We start from the raw sequence: 17829 nt of genomic DNA on the forward strand, positions 1-17829 counted from the left end.
CTGTCTGTTTTTGTGTGGCATAATGGATTCTTTTTGGTTTGTCCCAATCCCAACAATATTGACATTGCTAACCGGACTTTTGTAACAATAATGAAACTCTGTACAAGCTGTCATTACCAAAATACTTGTTTAAATTTTAAAAACCAAAATAAAATAAATAAAAAGAAAAAGAAAGAAAATTCATTTTAAATGAGCGTTCTTCTCCTTACATTACATGAAGAAAACTATCTGAGCTCAAGGTTGGCTCTTTTGGTAATTCTGTCTTTTGGTTGGACTAAGTTGATGATTTTTTATTTAACACGCAATACAAATATATACCCACACATCCGTTATTGAACCGAAATTTTTTTATTTTGACAAAGAAGAAAGGAACACAAAAGTGCAGTTAAAAATTAAAAAAAAAAAAAAGTGCAGTTAGTGTGGGGGGAAATTCCAATTCCATCCAACTATAAACCAGGTCAAGTTATTTTTTTTTTTTATTTTATTTTTTCATTTTATTTATTTCTGATGATAGTGTTGGTTTTTAACAAAAAAGAATAAAGAATGTCATCATTTGGTTAGGTAGTTAGGTTGGTTTTGGAAGGTAATGAAATGAACAATCTCACTCTTTTTTTTTTTGGTTAACATCATGGAAGAATCATGGAAGGTGTTGGGTAAGTCACGATGATCCCGAAGAAGAAGTGGAACAGGATTTACGGTTTCTTGGGAATGAGAATGGGAATTTGGTAAACCAAACATGTTTTATGTAGTTTAACAGTTTAATGACGACGACGATGAACATTTGGAAAGAACAGAAAGTAATTTATTAAACAGCGGGATTTAAAACAATGTGAAATTCCAGTTTTAACACAAAAGGTTAGTGTAAGATATTTGAAAACTTTTTTTTTTTTGGTATGGATTTGGCATAATATGCGTTTAGCTTTCTTTGTTTAAACTTTCTACAAAATTTAAATTAAATACAAAAAAATTACAGCATATTAATTGGAAATTGATATCTGTTGCCATTGATATCTTGCTGTTAGGTATTCCGTCAACTTCAATTTGCATTTGAACCTTTGACTGACAGTCGATCGCCTTACTACATTCACGCGACGGGGATCAAAAATATTATGAGAAAAATCATAAAAGCCAGTTTTGATCCATGGAAGTCGGTTTTGTTTTTTGATAAAAATAATTATTTTTTGGTCGCTGAAACTGAATCCGAAGTCTCTTTTGCTCGATCACGTCAGGTTTTCTAAACACATATAGGTACTCAAAAAGAGTTCAACCTGATTCAAACATCTTTTTTGAGGTTTTCTCCAAAACCTGACTTGATAGGGCAAAATAGACTTTTTGCGACCTGCAAAACATATAATAAACATAGTCGCACCCTCAAATCAAACAAAAAAATTTTGTGTGGCTGTGACATTTTTGAAGTTATCTCGAAAACCTGACGAAATGTTGCAAAATGGACTTCGAATTCGGTTTCGGCGACCCAAAAAACATATGATTAACATAGTTGCACCCCCAGGAGTCCGGCCAGCTAAAAAAACGTTGAGATAAATGCAGAACTCGGTGCTGACCAAACGGCCTTGTACTTAAAATTGAAAAACCAGTGTTTAAAGGCTTTTCCCTTCCATAATCTTTTAAGACTCCATTTTTAAGTATTGAGGGACCATTTAGAATTAAAAAAAAAATTATTTATAGAAAATTCTACAAGGACTTAAAGTCGCCTATGATACCGTAAATCGCGTCTCGGCATCCCTGGCAAACTCGTTCGCTTAAGAAGGATGACCATGAAGAATTCTTGCTGTTCCTTCAAAGACGGCCAAAACATTAACAAAGCCTTTGATGTCAAAAAAAGATTTACGACAAGGCAATGCGCTGTTTTAATACCAAAGCTCGAGTGACCAGTAGTTGTTTGGAAACTATCGGACATTTTCTTGTTGCGCTATGAAGGGCTTATCCTTATCTGACTCCTCTTCTTCCAATCATATCTTTTCCCTCAATACTAATATCACTTAGACATAAATATCTTAAAAATAATTCAGATAAAACATAAAATTTATGTAAGTTCAAGGACTAATGTACTTATACTAACGAAAAAAATACGATAGTAAATTAACAATTTCAGTAGCGTCTTTATTGGATAAATATTCAGAAACGTGTCAAATAGTATTAATGAACATATTAAAACCATATCACATCTCATCTTAATCTACCACATTTTAACGATTCTTGTCACGATTTTTCTATCGATAAAATCGAATTCCTTCACAAATTATAAATAAATCCTAAAGGCTTTTGGGTATAGAATAAATTTAAGGTTTTTCGAAAAATATAAAACCTAAAACAAGATGAAAACAATCGGCATCAAATATTGACTTAGAAAAGCACCTAGAGGTCACACAAAACTGGTAGACGTGGCGTCTACCAGTCTGTCAACGCTTTAATAATATAAGTCGGGTGACACCATTTATCGAAGTTGGAGAGCCAAATGTTCTTCCAAACTGAAATTATGTTCAAAGGATCCCTACACTCCCTTTCTTAATAGCTTTTACATTAAGTTAAAGTTGTTGCTTGATAGTCCTTCTTCGACTTAATTTTGTTTCTTCCCTTGGAGTCTTATTGTTTTTCTTTTCTCATTGTCAGCTTTTTTTATATTTTTGTATACAAATAATGACAATTTAAACACAACTGTATTATTGTTGTAATTAATATTAATAGCGGATTGGCCTCGTTTTACGTTGTTGTCATTTCGTTTGTCACACAAAAATAAGGCTTTTGTTTTTTGTATTTTATTTTGTTCTACTGGTACTTTTGCTGCTGTTTCTGTGTTGTTGCCGTGTCGTCGTCGTAGTCTCTCGTCTGTCATGTTTTGTGTCTATTTAAAATTTTTCTGTTTCGTTTTATAAAAATAGCAGCTAAATGGTATGTTTGCGTCGTCCCCCAAAAATATAAAATAAAACTAAAACAAAACAAAAATAAAAATACCGACAGCATAAGAGAACAAAATTGGGCACATCTATCGTTTATAAAACTAAAAAAAAAAAAAAGAAACATAAAAATAAAAAGCTTTACGAATGCACTTTCGCCGCCCCCTTTTGTTTTTTTTTTTTTCTTTTCTGTCTACTAAATCGGTGCATTTATAATTTTTGTTGTTATTCTACTATTTTTGCATGCTACGTTCTTTTTAAGACTTTATGATTAATTTTTTTGTTTTGACTAATAAAGAACTTGAGTGACAATGTTTTTAGAGCTACATTTTTTGATTAATTAACAAAAAAAAAAAAAGAAAATTTTAATTGATAAAAAGGAAACCAAATACACAATTATTCATAAGAGAAGACCTACAAATAGTATTGTAAGCTGTTTGATGATGTCGCCTGTAATGTACTTTGTAGGGACCTTTTAAGAAGGAAGTTATTTTGAACTTATTGACTTAAACTTTTAAAAGAACAACCTAGGCCAAGTCTTGACTTAAACATGGCTCTAACCAAATTTAAAGATATAGTTCTTCGACGGGAGCAATCTATTGTGGATTTAGGCTTTATACAACAATTTTCTATAGCCAGCTCTATTCTCATCTAGCTGCTTCCAGTTTCGCAGTCTTAGGTCCATTTTCTTCACTCGGAGTTGAACATAACTTGAGAATTTTTAATATAAAAATTCAAAAGTTTTGTTCAACTCCGAGTGAAGAAAATGGACCTAAGTTGATTGAGGTCTGCGATAAGGGTCTTACATAGGGACAACTTAGTTGCTCCGTGGAGGGCTTTGCTGGCCAATTGCCTTTCAAAGCAGCAGCGGTTGGCAAGAGTGATCTTTTGTTTTCAATACGTCGATGTTGAGTGTCTTTTTTTGACGACATATTATGTACTTGGTTTTGCCCTTATTGACCATTAAGCTTATTTTCGCCTCTTCCGCTTAATTCCTCACTAAATCGCCACTGAAATCACGCTGTGTTCTTGCTTGTATCTTACTCCCGGTATCTCCAAGCCGAAAGATGCTGCCTCTGTTGTTGACAGACAGCGCGTCGGCTTGTCTGTTTTTGGAAATCAAAGGTATCTTCCACAGGCGAATTAGCCTGGCAGAGATGCCAAAACTAGACATGTGTCTATTGAGTACTAAGTACTGCGACCTATAAGATCCATTGTGCCCCTTTTAAGCCAGCTGAGTTGATTCCTCATGTTACAGATCCTCCTCTAACTTAATTCATTTCAGGAAATGTTTAGGTGCCTTCTTAACTTGGAGTGGCCGGTGAGGAGACCAGTGATTAACCGTGAGTTTGTTCCTACTTGCACTGATACAGTATTCGAAACGCTCTTGGTTGCAGTTCCCGAGAAGCATTTTGACCTGTCTCAGTTTTGATAGTTCTGCTCAGTTTTTTGCTCTCCTCGTCTAGTTTTATTTTATTTTTAAATAACATTTTCTCCTACTCCGCAATACGGTTCGGGTCCCATTAAAGTGGAACTTGCTCCCGTTCCTCTGGACACCAACGTGCCCAGGTACCCAGTGGAGAGTGACTTTGTTTATTTTTCCGAGTTCGTTAAGTTTTCTGTATTTTCCAATACTAGCTTTAGTTGATTTTGAAGATTTAAGTGCTTTTAGGGCAGCTTGACTATCAGACATAATGGCCAATGTTTTTGTTTCGGTGATTTAATTCGAACTGAGCATTTTGACAATGGCATTTAGTACAGCTTGAAAGATGCTTGGAAATTAACTAGGCCCAAAGACGCGTTCTGTATACTATTTGATGGTATTTTCTTTAAATTAGTATTTGATAGATTCACCTACCCAATCTTTTTTACTACTGACGTGTATTTTATAGTTTTTTCACAAAGTTATAGTTTGCGAACTTGGCATCGCTTGGAAAGTCAAAGAAGTTTTCTTGGACGTCTCTTTCTCTGTTGCGTACGCATTTTTCAGTCCCAGCTCTTTCATGATAGCTTTCTTAGCACCACTTTCAATTACTATGTTGAATGGAGTTAGATCTAGAATAATCTCCATTGCAGTTACAGGGCATGTTCTCATAGCCTCGGTAATGCAGACACATGTGAGTCCTTGCACTTTATCTAGCGATTTCCTAGTGGTTGCAAGATCGGTTCTTTTGTGCCAAGCCAGGTAATCTTACAATTTTCATACAGGTAAATGGTACAATTGTTGTCTTTGCAGGAATGATGTTAAGTCCAGCCAAAAGATACAATTGCCGAATGCTTTTCGGGTGAAAGAACCCCCTCCCTTAGGACAACCTCTTGTTGTGATGTTAGTTTTTATATTAAGATCTGCCCTTACCTCAGATGTTCTTGTGTTCAGCATTTCATTGATCCATCTCACTACAGTGATAGGTACTCTTTGTTTACAGCGACATGTGAGGTGTTATCAAATGCTCCCTCTATGTATATCTAAAATTCTTTGTATGGAATTTGTTAGCTCGAAAAGGGCAGTTTCCGTAGATTTTCCTGCCCTGTGAGCGTGCTGGCGATGGTTAAGTGGCATATTTATTAAAACTTTTGATCCAATGAAGTTATCTATAACTTTCTCCAAAGTCTTAAGCAAAAATGATGTCAGGATAATTGGCCTGAATGATTTGGATACTTGTATCTTTTTTCCCAATTTTGGCAATGAAAATTACTTTAGCTCTTCTCCACAGGCTTGGTACATGCCCAAGTGCCATGCTACTACGAAGTATACTAATAATGTACGGCATCAGGTCTTTCGTCCCTTTTTGTTGTAAAGCAGGGAAGATACCATCGACACCTGGTGGGTGACTTAAAAGGTTGAAAGGTGTTTATCGCCCAGTAAATTCTTTTGCTTGAACAGATAACTGTGGCTAACTGTTTTGTTAGGTTTGAAAGGTATACTTTCTATAACATTTCCTGTCATTAAAAACGAGCCTAGAAAGTGTGTGTTAAGTAACAGAGTCAACCTTTGTTTTTCATTTTCAGTAAAGCTACCATCATTGTATCTAAGCGCTAGCGACTTTATGGTTTTGTCTTTCGCTAGAGCCTTGTGTAGTCTCGCTGCAGCTGGAGTAGCGGTAATAAGGATAGCAATATCAAAAAAATACAGCTAATATCTTACAAAATTAAGGACGAGAGTTCACTTTAACTGCTCCTTATAGACCTGTAGTCTGAATACGGCAGAGTTGTTAGAACGGCTATTCCAGGAAGTCCAATTTTATAAATAAGAAAATTTAATTTAACAACAAATTAAACAAGATTCAACAAGAAAATATGATCGAATAATTTATAATTGAAAAATATCGAACTTCAAAATTGTTCGATATTAAAACTATAAATAAAATTAATATCACTTACTTATACATATATACAAGTGGTTATATATATATATATGAATCGGTGATTATTACCTAAAACAACATAAGTGACAGATTTTTTGAAACCAATTTTATAACGATTTTGCATTGCTTATGGGTAGAACTAGCGTTGAGAGCAAAACCAACATAATTTGATATTTGAATCATATAAAATATCGAGGTTAAATTACGCATTGAGTGCTAAAACAACATATCTCTTCTGACATTTTTGAAATTGAATGTTAAAACACCTTAAGTACTTGATATTAATTTGTTTTTACATTCAACGCTGGAAAAATGCAATGTGTAAACTGTTATTTCTTACAGTTTTTTCGTTGATTTACTGTCAGTCAGTTGTTCGTGGTCATTTGATTGGAATTGCATCTTTCAAAATGTTGAAATGTATTAAAATTTTTATTTCTTTCTAGGGCTATTTGTTTTTGGAAAAAACTACAAAAATTGTTTTTCAAAACGAAAAATAAGGTTTTTGCATCATTACTTTTAATTTTGTGTAGAGAAAAACGGTCAAAAAATGAGTTTGAAAATTTTCACTTTTTGACTTTTTGCAAAAGTGGTGTTGTAGTTATACCTTTACTATGAACAATCAACTTCGAAATTTTGTTCGAGAGTTTTAACGCCATTAAAACCAGCAAAAGAATTGAAAATCCGAACTACCTATAAAAAAAAACACGTAACTGTTTTCTTAAAAGGCTTCTAGTTTGGGTTCTATTGGTTTGATATTCAAGATCAAGGTCTTCAAACTCAGTGAAAATTACAAACCATCATATTTTTCATTTCAAATAAACATTAAATGTTAAAGTGTTAAATGCAAAAATGCATTTAATCCTATTTTGAAGTAACAACGTCACAAGGATAAAACTTTTGCCCAATATTAGTAAGACTAAACTACGTCAAAAAAAAAAAAAAATTCATTGCGGGCCGTGGAACGTCCACTTTCGCTTTTTTGTTTAATGTTCTTGTATTAATAAAATTGCTTAATTATAATGGTATTTTATTCATTTCCATTAAATTTGCCTAAACTTTGGTTATAAAATGAGTGACAAAACAACATTATTAATTTAGTAATTAAGTTGTTTTGACTCCCAACAAAACTTTGGGTGTTAAAACAACACATAAAATATATTTATTTTTTGTTAAATCTTCTTTGATAAAGATATTTTTTTTAAACTTCTAGTTAGTTTCAACTCTCAACAAGGCCTCTAAACCGAATTTAAAGCTTAAATTGTCAATCCGGCCGCGTCGTCAAAAATACAGAGTTTTTTGTCTCTCCTGAAAAAATATAAAAATGTTACCTACTTACAGCCATGGACAGAGAAATAGCACACTATTGAGAAAAATCATGCGAATCGAATTTTTTAGATATTAGGAATGCTTTTTATAAATTTTTTTCTTTTGGTATAGCTATTATCGAAATAAAGTGATGGAGACAAAAATATCTTAAAAGTACCGTTATTTTCTATATTTATTTGCACTAGCAATATAATGCTTTTTCTGTCTCTTTCGCTAGTGGACACAGAAATAGCACACATTTGTTTAACCGTTAAGTTTTTAAAAGTTGTAGACGAAAATGCATTTATTTTATTGCTACTATTTAATTAACATTTTTGAAAAAAATAGGCAGAAAAAATTATTAAACTGCGAAAAAAGGGAGAATTACTTTTGATCTTCATAGTTAAGGAAAAAATCCTTCTCAATTAGCTTAAACTCTAAATTTTTCGAATAAATGATGGATAAAGCCATTTATTTAGAAAGAGCAAATAGAAATTTAAGCTCTGAAATTAAATTGCGTTAACTTCTTCCCCGCAAAACTTCCATACGAGTGGATAGAGCGATCACAAAGAAACGCAAATGTGGGCCTTTTAAATCATCTTGCACGATTTTTCCCGAAGTAAATTTAGAATTCGGCGAAAAAAGTGTCAAGCAGACTTTTAAGAAGGATACTTAATGATGCTGAGTTGTACAGACAGGTAAGGAAGAAAAGTCCAATGATATAAAAAGACACATGGAAGATCACCTAACATTAGCTAAAAAAAACATCTGAATAAACCCATGCAGTTTTGAATGAGAGTCTTTTGGAGTGATGAAATAAAGGTTAACCGCATTGGAACCGATGACAAAACATTTGTCCATCGCCTAAAATGTGAAAAGGACAAGCCAAAGTATTATCTCAAGACGATGAAACTAAAAGGATAGGATATGATGGTCTGGGGCGCATTTTCCTGGCATGGTAAGGACCCATTGGTTAGGTGGATGGCAGAATTGATAAATTCTTTTGTCTTAATATTACATTAGAATACCGAGGAACCATATTTCTCGATAGTTAATTAGTTATTCATACATGACAATGACCCAAACATGCATCAGAAATAGTACAAGATAGGTTTTCGAAGGAAAAAAGCAATGTTTGCACCTAGCCATTTCAAATTCACAATCTTAACCCCATAGAAAATTTATAAATTGATGTCAAGGTTAAGCGTGGGAAAAGAAAAATCAAAAATTCAAACGATCTTTGGGCCAGAATCAAAGAAACGTGGTACTCCACAAAGTGGATACCAGACGTTAGTTGAAAGTTTACCAAAGAGGTGCGAAGGAACTTTGAAAACTTTGAATTTATTGGAAATTGTAAGAATTTTTGCTTAGAAATGATTATTTTTATGATTTTCGGAATGTGTGCTATTTCTTTGTCCACAAGAAAAAAGGGCATTCTCTACAAATTATAATTTTTAAAAATTGAATTGAAATAAAATAATTTATAATTATTCTTTTTATGAATCCCCATACGCTAATGCATGCCCTGATATAAAAATTATAATATATAAGTTAAAAGGTCCCAAATAAATCCAATTTTTGTAAGAAAAATCAAAAGTGTTCTATTTTTTTGTCCATAGCTGTATGTTGTTTTAACAATCACCGATTCATATCGCTGGCTGAGAAAGGGTGTATTTCATACAAAATACAAAAAATGAGTTTTATACACCAAAATTTTCGTTATTTCAACGGCTTTCAGATAAAATTAAAAAAAAAAAAAAATAGAAAAAAATTAATGGCGACGGTACAGGTAAAAAAGACATACAACTTTATGATTTCACATAAATGTATTAATATAATAAGGTTCTATATTATTCAAATTGCAACATTACTGATTTTTTTTTTAAATCAAAGTGAACTTCATTTTAACAAGAATTTTCTTCTTAAGAAAATTTAAGTGTAGATACCTGCTAAGATTGAAATGATTTTTCATTAATTTTATGTGCATTCTAATTAAAATTAAAAGATTAAACAAACTTTTAATTTTTTTTTGGCATACCTACAATTTGCACCGTAGAAGATGATTGTTTTAAGACGACTGTCTTTTTGTCAAAAAAGCATGCAAAATTAGATTGATTTAATACAAATTCTAATTGTTTTTAGCATGTCTTTTTTCTGTATTTCTACCTAATTCAACAAAAGCAGGAATTGTGATTTGTGGTAGTTTTTTCTGTTGTTCAAAATAGAATTTGACTGTTTTGTGCAAAACTTGAATAAAATTAAATATAATATTTTTAATTAAATATAATATAAAATCCATTTATTACATGTAAGCTCTTTATAACTATAAGGTTCTATGTTGAACATAGAACCTTTTTCAAATTTTTTTACAAACATTTTCATAAAAAGGTTCTATGTCATTTTTTTAAAATGCTCATAGAATCCTTTTTTGTGGTGAAATTAATGTTTTTTCATGGTTTTAAGATTTTTTAACTATTTTATCCAAAAACCAGCCTTAAAAAACTTTGAGATCGATTTTCTCAAAACTAAGGTGAGTTCACATACAATATAATTCTCAGCCAGCTATATGTATATTAACAAGAGTAACATATTCGAGAGACATATTCGACCTTCTGGGGGTGGCTTAGTGGAAAAATTCAATCATTGAGATTTTTATGATGAAATAGACAACTTGTACAATTTCTATTTTACTGCACAAAGCTATAAATATCAAGTCAATGAATTACTAAACAACTTTTAAAGGTTAAAATCTCCACAACTTCAATTAGTAGGTATTCACTCTAAAGTAATTAATCAAAAAAAAGTAAACAAACTCAACGACGGACAACAAGAGTCATCGTATTTTATTATTATTATTGCTATGATTCATTAACTTACTACGACGCAGATTAACTCTTACTATAATCTGACTTTTTCATTCGTATTTTTATTTCTAATTTCAAAAAGATTTCGTCAAAATTCATTGAAATGGAAAATTCAAAATGACCAAGAGATTTGTAAACACAAACAAACAAACAAATGATAAAGTCTCCAATAAAAATAATAATCATAATCCACCTTAGGTGCGTTCTTTTTCTAACAATAGTCAACGATCGTTGTTATGTCAAAAATTATTGTTGAAGTGTCATTGTTAGAAATCGTTGGATTTTTTACCAATCATTTAGGAACGATTTATTGTTAGAGATTGTTAGACTGTCAAACCACCAGCTAAATTTCTTTTGAGAATACTTTTATTTCCATTATTATAACAATAAAATTTGTTTTTTATTCAAAATAAATTATCTTTCATCAAAAAATTACAAAACTCTCTTTTTATTTTCATTTTTTCCGCTTATTTCCAAAAGAAAAAAAATCTTTGAGTTTGTTTTGTAAACAAAACATCCACTTTGACACATCAACAATCTCATGAATGTTCAACTCATATCATGGAGGTGAGTTGGAAATAGTTACGATTTGTAACTATTTGACACTTCAAAACGAGTTTAGGAACGATGTTCATCTGTCAAATAGTTACAAATCGTAACTATTTTGTAGTTTAGGAACGACAAAAGTTAACGATAGTTAACAATAGTTAACTATTGTTAGAAAAAGAACGCACCTCTTGTCTGCCTTTTCAGTGTGCATTTCTAATGCCTTGCCTGCTGTTTGCGGCTGCTTTCCCATTCAAACAAAACAACAACAAAAAAAAGTTGTTTTCAAAATTCAAATGCAAATACGAAAAAAAAAATACCTGCTGAACAACTTTTCGCGCCCACTGTATCGTATTTCTGCTTCATCTTTCCCGTTGTTGTTGTTATTATTGTTGTCTCATTCGTTTTTGCAAAAGAAATAAGAAAAACAAAAACAACACTCTTACACACATGAAATTCCGAGACACAACTACAACACAAACAAAAAAAAAAAAAAATACACACACAAAACAATACTACAACGGGGAAGGGGGGAAAGAGAAAAAAAATAATAAAAATCTGCAGAAGACAGAATCCGCCTGCGAAAGCGAATTGGGTTATCAGGTTACTCTCCTCTCTCAATGATTTTTTTTATTTATTTTATTTTTTCTAAAAATCTTATTTTTATTACAAAATTATTTACAATTTCGTGTAAAAAATACAAAAAAAAAAATAATTTACCTTGGGTTTATTCAACCACTTTCGAAACGTATCCATTTTGGGGCGTCGAATTGAGTCGACACGTTAATCTGATGACGACGACTTCGACGTCACGTCAAACTGCAGCGCAACGCAGCGCAGACCTTGGCTCCTTATGTTTGTGTGGTTTATATTTTTTTTTTTCAACTTTTTCTTTTTTTTCAAGAAAAGAACGCTCCTTAAAATGGAATGATTTTTGTGCAAAATTTTTGTTAAATAAATTGAATATTTTCCAAGCTAATTGGAATTAGTTGTTTTTGATTCATTTGTATTAAAAATAATAAAAGAAAAAAACTTGCACAACACAAAAAATAATACAAATAAAAAAAAACTCTCCAAAATTCCACTCGGACTTCACTCCGACGGATGACGATGGAAATACGACACGAGCGACGAAAAATAATATTAATTTCCACTCATTTTTGTGTGATAATGGAGAGCAACTAATATATTTTTGTGGCAGCTTTTTTTTTTTCTTCCTTTTTATAATTTTTCACAGATTATTTTGAGCACTTTAGGTGATTTATGTTTTCTATATTATATTTATCAAGAATATTATTTTCATTTGCTCGTCCGAGAGCAAATTGAATTGGACAAATTAAAATTTATATAAAAAAAAAAACAAATTTTCTCTCTTCTCGAAACGATATTTTTTTTATGATGACGACGACTACGACAACGAAGGAACGACGACGGCGACACAATGACAATTCATATGCGAATAAGTCCGAAATCAAACAAGAAATTAGAAAAACAACGCATACAGCGAGTTTGGTTTTGGTACCGTTGGGTTTGCTGGATTTTTGCTCGTGGTTTATGAAATTGAGGGGAGTGGTTTTGTCTCTTTCTGATATGTGTAAAATGTATTTAATGTTTTGAAATAAAAATTGAGATAGATATATAAACTGTTTATAGCGTTGATAAGCGGTGGGTAGCGATGAGAATGATTCCGAATTCGGAGAAGGCCGTTTGTACACTACGCTGTTGTTAGAGATGTGTAAATACGAAATTTTTATCGAAATAAATCGATTCGTTTATCTTTAAAGCCCAGTACGCAGCTGAAGCGAAACGAAAAATTTTGAAGTCTCCAAAGTAAACGGCGAACATGTTAACGAAAAAATACCAACGAGTATTTTAGCAAAGTATAAATAATAAAAGTACAAATAAAAAAATTCAAAAAAAAACATCGGCAAAAAGGTTTTAAGACTGGTACGCTGGCTGCTCGCGCTAAATTTTAGCTCCCATACAAATTAAGCCTGGTACGCTGCTCGCGCTAAATTTTAGCTGAGATAAAATTCCCATACAAGTTATCGATAACTTGTATGGGATCCATTTTATCTCGGCTAAAAATTTTCGATAATTTGTATGGGAGCTAAAATTTAGCGCGAGCAGCGTACCAGGCTTTATCGAAAATTTTTAGCCGAGATAAAATGAGTCCCATACAAATTATCGATAACTTGTATGGGAGTTTTATCTTGGCTAAAATTTAGCGCGAGCAGCGTACCAGGCTTTAAAGCAGAAACAAAACAAATTAAATTTCGTTCAAGATTTCGTTAACGAAATTTTGTATATGGAAAATTTCGTTTCGCTTCAGCTGCGTACTAGGCTTAAGGCCGTGTGTGAATTGCGTTTAAATTTTGGGTTTCAATTTCTATCACGATTAAAATTTGACATTTGGTTTGAAATGGCATCAAGTGTAGTCATTTGCTGTGTGAATTGCGTGGAAAGGAATTTTTTAAAATAACTTTTCTGTTAAGATATAGGTAAAATAAAATCTCGTAGATAACCAAACTTAAAAAAAAACAAAGTTGTTTAAATAAAAAGTCTCTAAAAATTACAAAAAAAAACTATATTTATCTCGATTTTGAACTCATAATTTGATTTTGACATTATATTGTAGGTATATTTTTCCTGCAAGTCTCCGATATTTTTCTTGATGGTTCATCTCTTTTTTCAAAGGTTTTTTTTTATCAAATATTTGATTAAAAAAACAACAAAACAGAAGCAAACTTCTTTATCATTCATGATAAACGTCAAATTTTAGTCCATTTGAACCTTCCTTACCTCGATAAATTTGAACCCATTTTATTCACCACGCTATAGTTAAAATTTCACCAAACGTCAAGTTTTAACCAGCATTTTAACGCAATTCACAAAAGCGGATTTCTGCATGATTTTTTTGCAAAGATGACTTCCGTCTTAAATAAAACTGTAATCCACTTAATTGGAGATGAAAATCTTCTAACTTTTCGGATGATAAGGAGATTTTCATCTTAAATTAAGTTCATTTTTTGCTTAATTTAAGACAAAAGCCATCTTTCCTAAAAACCATGCAGAAACGCGCTTGTTTTTACCTACATGGTTTTTAAAAAAAAATTATTTATTTTCGACGAACCAAAATGTTCATTACAAAGAAAAACCGAGAGAAAACGAGGTTTGAACTTAATTATAAACGTTTAATTTATCATCGAAACAAAAAATAATGTGAATCATTGGCTTTTTACCGACTTCCAAAAAGGAGGAGGTATTCAATTCGTCTGTATTTTTTTTTTTTTTTTTATGTTTGTTACCGCATAACTTTGGACTGAGTGAACCAATTTTGATAATTTCGTTCACTTTTTGCCATAGGAACTATTTTAAAAACCATAAAACCCAGTTTTGATCAATGGAAGTCGGTTTTGTTTTTTTTTGCTAAAAATGATTATGGAACCAATTATTCCTATCTTCGTGACCTTTTTTATAGAATTTAAATACAATCCCACTTAGGATTGTATTTAAATTTTGGAACCAATTACAGATTATTACTGTCTCTTCGAAAAAAAAACACACTTTCACGTAAATTTTTTTTAAGAAAACTTTTGACTATTGCTTTCCATCCTTAACGCAACGTTTTTACCAAATTTCATAAGGGGGCCCATCAATTTTGTTTTCACTCAAAAGACATCCTTTTAATCATGATATTCTTATAGACGCTTTAGATTTTTGTTTCCAATCTCAAAAGTAACATATTTGCTGAACTTCAATAAGGTTACCACTACAATTACTTATTTTTTCCAACCCTCATTTTCTCTACACTTAAAAAACACCCTTTCACATGAAAAAAAGTATAGACTATTCGTAATTCCCATATGAAAGAAAACGTTTTTAATAAATTTCGTAAGTGTACCTTTTATATCATTGATTTCATCGGACTTGTCGCGGATTTTCCTTAATTTACTAAAAAAAAAGTGATAGGCATTATAGTATAATTTCAAGACATTATCACTCAAATAAGTTTGTCGTTAACTTCGGTGTACCTAAAGGCAGCCATTTCTGACCACTATTATTTGTTTTATTCATAAATAACCTTTCATCTTTTTTAGAAAACTCTTCTTCATTAATGTACGCTGACGATGTTAAAATATTTCGGAAAATAAATTCATTGACTGATTGTAATCTTCTTCAAAATGACCTACTATGTTTTTTGGGAATGGTGCAACAACAATCGTTTATTTTAAATGTTGACAATGCGTTTCACACGCGAGCATGATATTATTGTTTTTGATTATATGTTAAACTCCTCTAGTTTACTCGTCCAATGCAGCTTTTCTGATCTTGGTATATAATCCTAGATTCAAAGTTGTCATTTACTGATCACTACGATTCAATAATCAAAAAAGCTAATAGAGCACTCGGTTTTATTAAACGTTTTGGAAGTGAGTTCCGTGATCCCTTAGTAATTAAATGTCTATTTTTTTCGTTTGCCAGATATGTATTAGAATATGGCCATATGGTCCCCTTATTACAATGTTCACACAAATAGAACTGAAAGTGTCCAAAAGAAATTCATAAAGTTTTACCTTCGATTTCTTCCTAGGTCAAATTTAATTGAATGGCCTACCCTCCTACCTCAGAACCTAATTCTTCTTTAGCCGAGCTTTCCGTTACAAGTTATCGATAACACTGGCTTACAAGGGTTTTGTTGTCGAAACAAAAATATACTTTTCTGAAAGTTTTCGGTATGCTGAACTCGAATCCGAAGTCAGAAACTACTAATCAGCTCCCGTTTTTGAGATATTACCGTTAGAAAATGCAAAAAAACGTTTTTTTGAGTTCTTCGGACCTTATTCTTTTGTATAAGGAAAATTGTTTGAGCATATTTAGTAAAGGTTTCTATAAGAACTGTTTTTCATCTTTCGATACCTGTTTAAATCTTTTCAATATCTTTTGTATTGCCCGAGATATCTTAAAATGAAGTAAGTGGGTTTGGCTTCATATCTCATAAAGGAGATAATAACGTTATAAAATTTATAAAAAAAAAAACAACTGAGGATATCTCGGGCAGTAAAAAAGATATCGGGAAGATTAAAACAGGTTTAAAAAGGTGGAAAATATTCCTTATAAAAACCGTTACTAAATATGCTCAAACAATTTTTCTTATATAAAAGAATAAGGTGAGAAGTACTGCATTTTCTAACAGGAATATTTCAAAAACGGGAGCTGATTAATTTTTTTTTACTTCGGATTCGAGTGAAGCACACCGAAAACCTTCAGAAAAGTATATTTTTGTTTCGGCAACAAAAAAAAAGTTTAATTTTGTTAACCAGTGTAATTTGTATGGGATCATTTTTAGGTTTTAAGCCTGGTACGCTGCTCGCGCTAAATTTTAGCTCCCATACAAATTATCGAAAATTTTTAGCCGAGATAAAATGGATCCCATACAACTTATCGATAACTTGTATGGGAATTTTATCTCAGCTAAAATTTAGCGCGAGCAGCGTACCAGGCTTTAGCTCGGCTACAATTTTTCGATAATTTGTATGGGAGATAAAATTTATCTCGAACTGCGTACTAAGCTTTCTGTTATAAATGAAACATTTGTGGCAATGTCTTTTTTCCTATTATTTGTGGTAGGCAGGGCTACCTTTGCGCCTCCAAAGAGGCGTTTTTCCTCTTTTTTTCACCCAATCCACTTTTTAAAAATTGTCGAAAAATCCGTCTTTTTGATATTTTGGTTTCTCTTTTTCCTCTTTTTTAAAATAATGTACGTTTGATTAAAAAAATTGACATTTTATCTAAAATCAAGGAAAATGTGACTTATACCACTTTCAATTGTAATAAAAAATATACGTAACTGTTGTTTAGCGCTGATTTGATGAAATAAGGTTGTTTTTGATAAATTTTGTGTTTCTTGAAGAAATTATACACAGGTTATTAATATATTATGTTCATACAATTTTAATTTATTTTATTTTAAGAAATTGTGTTAAAAGGTTTGTGTTGCGGTTCGGGAAAGTCGAAAATAAGGTATTTCGTGTGACTATCGTACTTAAGTTATCTATTTTCACATATTTTTGTTGGGGCCTCTTTTTTTTATCAAAATCCTCTTTTTTGGCCTCTTTTTGAAAATCTAGGTAGCCCTGGTGGTAGGTACTAGTTCTGAATTTCATGATTTCTTAAAAAAAAAAACACCCTTTCACTCAAGATAATTTTGTAGACTCTTTAGATTCTAAGTTCTCATAACAAAAGAAAAATTTTCACCAAGTTTAAAAAATTAACAAAATTTATGTCAGCTGTTATGATACCTTTCTCGCACATAACTCAACCCCTAAAAAAAACACCCTTTCATCCAAAATATTTTTATGAACTTTATGAATCACTTTGTCCCTGTTTTATCCTTAACCTTCATTTTGTATGGAAAATCGATCTGCGTACTAGGCTTAACTCGGAAAATTCTGTTCTACATAGATATTATTTGAGAATGGTATAGAGTCGTTCAGGGGGACTTGATTTAATTTGAATTTGAGGTCTTCGTGCCATACTTTGTCAAAATCTTGATTCTATGCACTTGATAACATCGTCGGCACAAAGCCAAAACCGCAAATCTGCATTTTTTGACATTTTCACTTTAAAGCGTCATTTACCTTGTTATCGGTCCCTCTATTCACTGCGTTGACCCCTATCCTCCAACTGTTGCCTAGAAGCCTAAAATATCGATTTTCGTTACTCGAGTTTTCATAAGATTGCATGTGTTTCCAAAACTTTGAAGCCATTTTTCTCAAAACTACAATTTTACAGATTCGTGGTTTTGGCGTTGTGCCCACGATATCTTCGAGT

General features: G+C 31.8%; 1 protein-coding gene across 1 annotated transcript in view; it reads right to left on the reverse strand.

Moving 5' to 3' along the window:
- The window catches only part of LOC129917144 (lateral signaling target protein 2 homolog), a 67396-nt gene extending 54946 nt beyond the window's left edge, over positions 1 to 12450 (reverse strand). Inside the window, exon 1 of the mRNA XM_055997510.1 lies at positions 11716 to 12450. Coding sequence (XP_055853485.1) covers positions 11716 to 11751 — 36 coding nt within the window. The 5' untranslated portion in view covers positions 11752 to 12450. The remainder of the gene's footprint in view (positions 1 to 11715) is intronic.
- Between the last annotated feature and the right edge of the window lie 5379 nt (positions 12451 to 17829).

This window comes from Episyrphus balteatus, chromosome 3, assembly GCF_945859705.1.
Source record: "Episyrphus balteatus chromosome 3, idEpiBalt1.1, whole genome shotgun sequence".
NCBI classification, from domain to species: domain Eukaryota; kingdom Metazoa; phylum Arthropoda; class Insecta; order Diptera; family Syrphidae; genus Episyrphus; species Episyrphus balteatus.